Below are 7,500 nucleotides of genomic sequence, written 5' to 3'. Positions count from 1 at the left end.
CCGTCGCGCAGAGCTCCTGTGTTCTGGGTGAGCAGCGTCACGGTAAAGCTCCGGCCCAAACCGCAGCAGGTTCTCCTGACACGTGGCTTGTTTGTCGTTCTCAGAGAAGCGGCTCCTGCGCCGATGGCCGCGCACCTCCGACTCGCCCGCTAAGAACCTCGTGGTCCGTTCCAAGAGCTACAACATCCCCATGCTGACGCCGGTGGCCGAATACGACCCCGAGAGCGTGGCGGCGGCCGGCGCGGGGATCAGACGCCACTCCGTGTGTCAGATGACGTCCTGCGCGGAAGAGCCCGCGTTCACGGAGGCGCCGCCCAGCCCGCTGACAGACGTCTGTGAGGATCCGGTCCGCGGCGCTCCGTCTCCTCTCCTCTTCCCTGAGCTGGGCTCCTCGAGCGGCGGCCGGCGGACAGAGCGGGACTCGTCCTCCTCCAGCCCCGAGACCATCGTGGACCAGATTCTGGAGTCTCTGGACTCGGACACGGAGGGAATATTCATCGACTTCCGCCGACGGCGTTCCAGCTCGTCCGACTTCAGCCGCGAGAGCGAGAGCGCAGCGTGACCTTCGACCTGACGACACGTCACCGAAGACGCGCCTGCAAAGTTTGTAGAATGATGGGAGTTTGTTTCTTGAGTGTTCAGAATAGCAGACTAACATACTACTCTGCCGTACTAGAGATGCAGTGGAATGCAAAACTTTTCAAGATGACAAAGGACTAAGAACCTCACACTCTCCTAATTTCAGTATCAATGCACAATCTAATGGACAAAATCCATTAACTATATGAAAAATTCAATATTAATGCTATTGAATAGTTATAAATAATAATTTATTATAATATTTTTCCATAAAGAATTGCTTTAGAAAATAAAAAACAAAGAAGCGCATGACAAGCAATAATGAGCACAAAAGAGCAAAGTATATTATCAAAGCTGCTACGGTTACTCCGACAAGAGCGGGGATTTTCTCCTCTTCTTGTCAAATTACTGTTCAGTTATTAATAACATAACATACAGTAAGATCTAATAATGCACTGATGTATTGTGACACATCATCATCATTTTGTGCGGTCTGTTTGTGTTGGCGTTATCCACAGACCTGTCACTGTGTGGAGTGAGAAAGACTAGCAAAGATTCAGCATCGGTTTTAGCGTCCGTCGAGGTGTTTTGACATCAGTATGCTAGTTCCTCATTCTGAACACTTTTGCTTTCTTTCATGAATTCTTCATCTTGTGTTTTGTTGTTTTAAAGATTGAAACGAGGTACGAATCTCAGATTTGACATTTTGAAAGTAAAAGTACTGATTTTTAAAGACGCTCTTAGGAGAAACCACTGGAGCTGCAGTCATTAGTAAGAGAATAAGCAAAACTAATTATTGTTATTTGCAGCATGGTTTTTTGTGTTAATTTGTAAATAATAATGAAACTTTTCACAATCATGTTTTGAATAATGACCCTGCCTTCACAGATTGTACTGACCAGATTACTATTTTTGTGATTTTAAATTAGTAAAACAATATTTTACTGGTGATTAGATAAGTTTGTGCTTCTTTGCTATTGTAAAGATTTTGAGAACTGAGGCTGGATTTGCTCCTGATGAAGTTTTGGTTCCTTTTTGTTTTAGATTGTTTCTTAAGAACTGAAGTCGTCCTTCAGAAGCGGTGAATTAGAGCTGGAGTCCAGCTGAGGTTCTGCTCAGGTCAGTCCAGCTTCGACAAACACCGCTTTAGATTGAGGACACACCGCTGACGATCACTGATCAAACAGCCAATCGTTCACTTACACTAACTAGGTAACACATAACAGTCAGTCGTCCCAACTGCGTGAGGTTTCTGTGCGAGGTGGAGACGCTCTCCTGCCGTATTTATATTGGTGTGTGGGTGAACGTGAACAACAGCCGCTCCGTTAGCGTCAGCTCCCTTCAAGCCCAGCGTCTGATCTACATGAACGTTTGGACTGTAGGTATTTTGAGGAATCTTTTAGTTTATGGGTCGATGATGTACAGTGGCTTTCTTGATCTAAAACATTCAATTCCTTATTATACATGCAATGTTATAAACTCATATTAATCTGGATTAATAATTTGAACTGATGCACAGCAGGACTACTTCAGTGAACGGTTTCTTTGAAAAAAGTGTTTAAAATAGTGAAAAAAGTTGTCAACTAAAATTATTTCATGAATTGATCATTTTAGCGCACTACCCGCTCCGTTTGATACACATCACAGGATCGCTCGCAGGCGACGCACCTGATCAACTAAAGAATTTGTAGCGCTACAAACTTTTTTCATGAGAGATTTATTTTGTACAGTGTTGAAATACAAGTGACGCCAGCCCAAGAGTCTGGTGTAGCTGGCCGTACCTTCATCTGACAAAAGTAAAACCTGACATTCACAAACAGAAACTAGAAACACAAGATTCTCTCTGAAAAGCAAATGAGACATTCAGTTTCTCCATTTCTTTTTTCTTAAATAGTGTTTCTTTGTAACAGAATATTTTCCCTCCATGAACAGAAATCTGAATCTATACGAATCAAACCCAAAACAGACAAAAAAACAAAATCACAACAAAAAAGTAACTCTGTCAGTCCCCTTTACAAAGCAGAGTTCAGAGAGTCTGTAATACATTCATCTCCAGCAAAAAACAGACAGAAAAAGAAATAACACTTTGGTCGTTACACCGTCTGTCCCGTGTCACATACAAAAACACAAAATGCCAAGACTGAAACGCAGACTCAGACTCTTTGAAACATGTAACATTTTCTGCTTTAAAGTGCACATTTTGAGGCTTTTCTAACTAACGCACACACACACACACACACACGTGTTTAACAGACCGATGTGTGTCAGATGATGCATGAAGCGCCTGAATCAGTGTGTGATCAGACACATCAATGTTCATCTGACACTTATTGCTGAAAAGCTGCAGATCAGCTGGTGAAACTCACACACGCGTGTAAAAACGGCAGTTCTGTGTGTTTGCTCGCGTTTCGTCCGTTCCACAATGATCGTCACGATGGGTCTCTTACTCTTGGTTTCAGTAACTCACAGCAGTCTTGTATATCGCAGATCAGACCGCAGGTTCGACACGTGCACAACTGCCGCAGCGCTGGATTATCATTCCTATGAGAACGTCACATCATGAGCTAAAATAATACTTAAAACGACTGTAACAGTTAAAACAAATACTTGAGAATAAAAAAAACACTGAAAGGGTAAAATAAATAGCTGAATTGCACAAGCACTCTGATATGACCGGACAACAGGCCAAGAGTTCATTGTCAGGAAGCCCCTGTGGAGGGGAAACGGCGCCACCGTGTGTTTGAGACGAGCAGCAGCGCCTCCAGAAGCTGAAATCACCGCAGCTTCACCGTCATGATTTGATCTTCCACAGCTGTGAACGAAACGCACAAACCGTGAGCGCAGCGCCAACAATATAAGAGACTGACAGACATCGATCCACAGCGAGAGATTCTCACCTTCAGGTTGAAGCCCAGCAGGTCACTGATGACCCCCGACACGGCCGACAGAATCACCACCTGAGTGATGTTGTACAGCAGAGGATTCATGGTCAGACCGTACAGGCGAAACGGAGCGTCCAACTCCTGCGGGACAAACACACGGTCAGTGGTTCAGTGCCAGCGTCAATAGTGTGTGTTTATGTATGTGTGTGTCTGTTTTCTGATACCTTCAGTAATTTGGTGGCCAGTTTGAGGACGTTGTTGACCAGAGTGAGTTCTTCTTTCTTATTTGGTTTCTTTTCCATTTTCAAGTACAAATTAATCTGAAATACCAACACATCAGATGAGACTCCGGGACGATTGTGTTTCTTTACAATGTCACACGTGTGTGTATTTGTACCTGTTCTGTGAGTAAGATGGAGGTGTTGCTGTATTTCTTGCTGGTTTCTGAGCCCAGCGTGACGAACCGCAGCAGGTAAAGCGACAACGAAGCGCACCAGATCCCCAGCTCCCAGTTATAATGAAACTCCAGAAACGTCTCGTGCACGTGAAGCAGCTGCGGGAGAAACGCTGCGATCAATACCGGAGTAAAACACACTAGTCATGAGATAAACACGTGGAGATTATCCAGCGACTGACCTGAGCACAGCAGATGAAGACCACCGAGAGCGTGAGCAGAAACGCAGAGGATATGATCACATCCACGGAGCGCTGAGGACCTCGACGCTGCAGACAGACAGAGACAGACAGGAAATCGCTCCGGCGTTAGCGGCGGTGACGTCGTCGGCACACGGCGTATCGTCACATAAAGGACAAAGCGAACAGCGCAATCCTACCTTCAGGTAAGAGCGCAGCGACAGCCACATCTTGATGTTCTGCACCTTCTTCAGGCGGAAATGAGGGACTTCTGATTTTCTGGCTCTCCGCGCCGACGTCAAGTGACCAAACAACTTTGCAAACAGCAGCCGCTGAAAAACCAAAACCACCATCAGACAAATGCTGAGACTCTGTAGGAGAAGCTCAGGGTTCCGTGTGTGCGATTCGACACCACACTCACCTGCTTATACGTCCTCTCGGCCACGCTGAGCAAGAAGAAGAACAGCCAGATGAGACACACGCGCACCGCGAAGCTCACGGTCACCATCGCGATCACCAGGATGTCGGCGGAGGAGCCGAAGGCGATGGAGACCACCTCGCCGGCCGACAGAGACGCCAGCTGCTCCAGATCTTTGTACTGGAACAATCTGAACGCAAACGGAGTCAAACCCAGCGTCACAGACACCAGATTCCCAAATATCTGATAGCCGATCCCTGGAGTGTAGAGATTGACCTGCGGACGAGACGAGGACGAGATCAGAGCTTCACCTAATCGACGTTCGCTGCATTCCTTCGTGGGATTCGGACTCACCCTGTTCATAATCATGCCGCTGATTTCCAGCACAGACATGTCCGCTTTCTTGCATTCGTTCCCTTCCCACACGATGGCGCTGACGCGCTCCAGACCCGGATTAGAGCTGTGGAGCCACGGCACGTGACCCTTCACCGGCGGCAGAGAGAGACGCAGACAAACGTCATTCACACGATTACTGCTACAAAACACCGGCCTGACCAATCTAAACCAGGGATGTCAAACTCCGGTCCTGGAGAGTTTAGATGCAACCCTAATTAAACACACCTGATCCAACTTATCAAGTCCTTCAGGCTTAATTGAAAACTGCATAGTATGTGTGTTGGAATAGGGTTAAAACAAAACTCTGCAGGGTTGAGTTTGACACCCCTGATCTAAACCAATATCGGCTCCAGATCACCTGACTGCCATCTGTAACGCACCTGATGAAACGGGTCGTCTCTGAACTCTTTCTTAGAAGCGGAACAGACGGCGGATCCGTCGGCATCCGTTTCGCTGGTGCAGGACGAGCGGCACTCGGCGCAGTGCAGGAAATCCTCCCACAGCACGTCCTCCGTCTCGGACTCGTGCCGCGTGCTCTCTGAACACCGCGAACTGCAGCTGGTGCCGGATTTGAGCGTCTCCTGAGAGAGAGAAAAGGACCCTGTGTTTGTGTTTCTACAGCAGGGCTGCCCAACCCTGTTCCTGGAGATCTACCCACCGGCAGACTTCAGTTCCAACCCTGCTTCAACACAGCTGTCTGTAATTATCAAGTGCTACCTACGAGACTAATCAGCTGGTTCAGGTGTGTTTGATCAAGGTTTGAGCTGAACTTTGTAGGATCTCCAGGAACAGGGTTCTACAGAAACACTGAGTGTGTGTGTGTGTTTTACCTCAGCAGTGTAATGCTTCTTATAGTGGTGCGCTTTTCTGTTGCGCAGTGTGCAGTCGCTGTTCTTGCGCTCCACTCCTCTGCGGAGGGCGCTGTAGTTCTCTGGGTCTTCTTCACTGGACGCTTCATCTGACATGTTCTCCACACCACGAGGAACGGCGGCCTCAGACAGACACTGACATACAGAGAACAGACGTCAGTCACGGCTCCACACGTGTGTGTGTGTGTGTGTGTGTGTGTTCACACTCGTTCGTTCAGCAGATGCAGAATGACGGTGTGTGCGTGAGATGGTACCTTGGCCGCCGGCGGCAGGATCAGGTGGTTTGGGGTGTGCTGGAGGTTCCAGTGCGGCTCGTCGGAGCGCAGCAGGTCGCAGTGCGGCTCGTGCAGCTGTAAACCCTCCTCGCTGCTTTTGCTGGTGATGCGCCCGTCCAGAGACACGTATCCATTGTCCGTCTCTGTCGACTTATCGATGGACAACTTGGACTTTTTAGACCTGATGGGACAATAAAGAAAAGAACGGGTTCCGATGAAAGATGCGTATTTGATGACGTGACGCCTCTGTTCCCATCGTACGGAAGCGCGGCTCTAGTCCTCTACAGCTAAACGCCGATGGGAGTACATGAATCGGTAGAAAGTGAACCCGTTTCTAAAGTCACAACTGTGCTTTTGGGAAAAATAATGAGAAGTGGAGCAGACGGAATAAAATGGCTACAAAATCCCTTCGTCTAGTGAGGAACACAGTGACAAAACCTAAAAGACTGATGTAAAACTGCACCGCAGGCCGAAGACCTGTGGGTTTTAGGAAAGGGATGTTGTAGCCAGGAAGACTCCTTTTAAGAGGAAATGAGAGAAAGAGAGAAATACACACCCCGCTTTAAAGATACCATGCCAGAAATCTCTGAAGAAAGCGACGAGGCCGCGTGAGCCGGCAGACAGCGAGCCGTGCGGCGCCCCCTCCTGCGTGTTATCGGTAGTGCTAGAGCCATCGCCTTCTCTATGAATGTCCAAATGAGCCGCTTTCCTCAACTTCCTTTAGCGAGAGACAGTAAAGTGCAGAATACTTAGAAAAGTTCAATTAGAGCGAACTTCGGCCTCAGAACGCTTGATTTCCAAAGTCAAGAGAAGCAAAAAGCCTGGAAGAAAGGCGCCGACTCTGCTGAGATGATTCATTTCCATCAAAGCTTGTTAATCAAAATAGATTTTTTAGAAAGTTCATTTCCATTCACGCTTCTGCAATAAACCTGATCGTTTGTGACCTTGGACCACAGAACCAGTCCAGATCAATTTCTTGAAACTGAGATAAATCATCTGAAAATCATCAGCTTTCCATCGGTGTATGGTTTGTTAGGATAAGATAATATTTGTCTGGAATCTGAGGGTTCCAGAAAAATCTAAATATTGAGAAAAATCACCATTAAAGTTCTTAGCAATGCATATTACTAATCAAAAATTAAGTTTTGACATATTAACAGTAGTAAATTTTACCAAATATCTTCATGGAAGTTTTATTTAATATCCTACTGATTTTTGGCAAGACTGGTTTTGTGCTCCAGGGTCATTACTTTTAATGATGCTGACAATCTACTAATAATGAGGACATGGAAGCAACACATCTGTCAGAAGCGTGAGTTTGATTTTGATCCTCAAATTTATTGAAAGATTTTCATGAATTCAGCAGAATCATCTCAACGTTTTGACGCTTCCCCTGATTCCATCTTTAGTGTTTCACTGTCAGTAGACCGGCTGAAGGAGCATTAAAG

The 7,500-nt window shown here is 46.6% G+C and overlaps 2 protein-coding genes across 4 annotated transcripts in view; one reads left to right on the top strand and one right to left on the bottom strand.

The window, feature by feature from the left end:
• Positions 1-1,530, top strand: part of prr5b (proline rich 5b (renal)) — a 3,270-nt gene extending 1,740 nt beyond the window's left edge. Inside the window, exons 3-4 of the mRNA XM_073838262.1 lie at positions 1-27; positions 105-1,530. The exon at positions 1-27 is cut by the window's left edge and continues 112 nt beyond it. Of these exons, the coding sequence (XP_073694363.1) occupies positions 1-27; positions 105-562 (485 nt within the window). The 3' untranslated portion in view covers positions 563-1,530. The remainder of the gene's footprint in view (positions 28-104) is intronic.
• A 756-nt stretch (positions 1,531-2,286) lies between these two features.
• The window catches only part of phtf2 (putative homeodomain transcription factor 2), a 12,658-nt gene continuing 7,444 nt past the window's right edge, over positions 2,287-7,500 (bottom strand). For 2 of the 3 annotated variants that reach the window (XM_073838409.1, XM_073838411.1), the window contains 12 exons: positions 6,609-6,770; positions 6,032-6,233; positions 5,739-5,912; positions 5,289-5,489; positions 4,867-4,995; positions 4,516-4,788; positions 4,295-4,426; positions 4,098-4,184; positions 3,859-4,014; positions 3,686-3,781; positions 3,477-3,602; positions 2,287-3,391 (listed from right to left, as the gene is read on the bottom strand). In XM_073838409.1, the coding sequence (XP_073694510.1) occupies positions 3,371-3,391; positions 3,477-3,602; positions 3,686-3,781; positions 3,859-4,014; positions 4,098-4,184; positions 4,295-4,426; positions 4,516-4,788; positions 4,867-4,995; positions 5,289-5,489; positions 5,739-5,912; positions 6,032-6,233; positions 6,609-6,770 (1,759 nt within the window). In that variant the 3' untranslated portion in view covers positions 2,287-3,370. The remainder of the gene's footprint in view (positions 3,392-3,476; positions 3,603-3,685; positions 3,782-3,858; positions 4,015-4,097; positions 4,185-4,294; positions 4,427-4,515; positions 4,789-4,866; positions 4,996-5,288; positions 5,490-5,738; positions 5,913-6,031; positions 6,234-6,608; positions 6,771-7,500) is intronic. The other variant, XM_073838412.1, reaches the window with a different exon arrangement.

Source organism: Garra rufa, chromosome 4, assembly GCF_049309525.1.
Source record: "Garra rufa chromosome 4, GarRuf1.0, whole genome shotgun sequence".
Classification (NCBI taxonomy): domain Eukaryota; kingdom Metazoa; phylum Chordata; class Actinopteri; order Cypriniformes; family Cyprinidae; genus Garra; species Garra rufa.
Note: the sequence above shows the minus strand (reverse complement) of the source record. Positions and strands in the feature narration are given on the sequence as shown.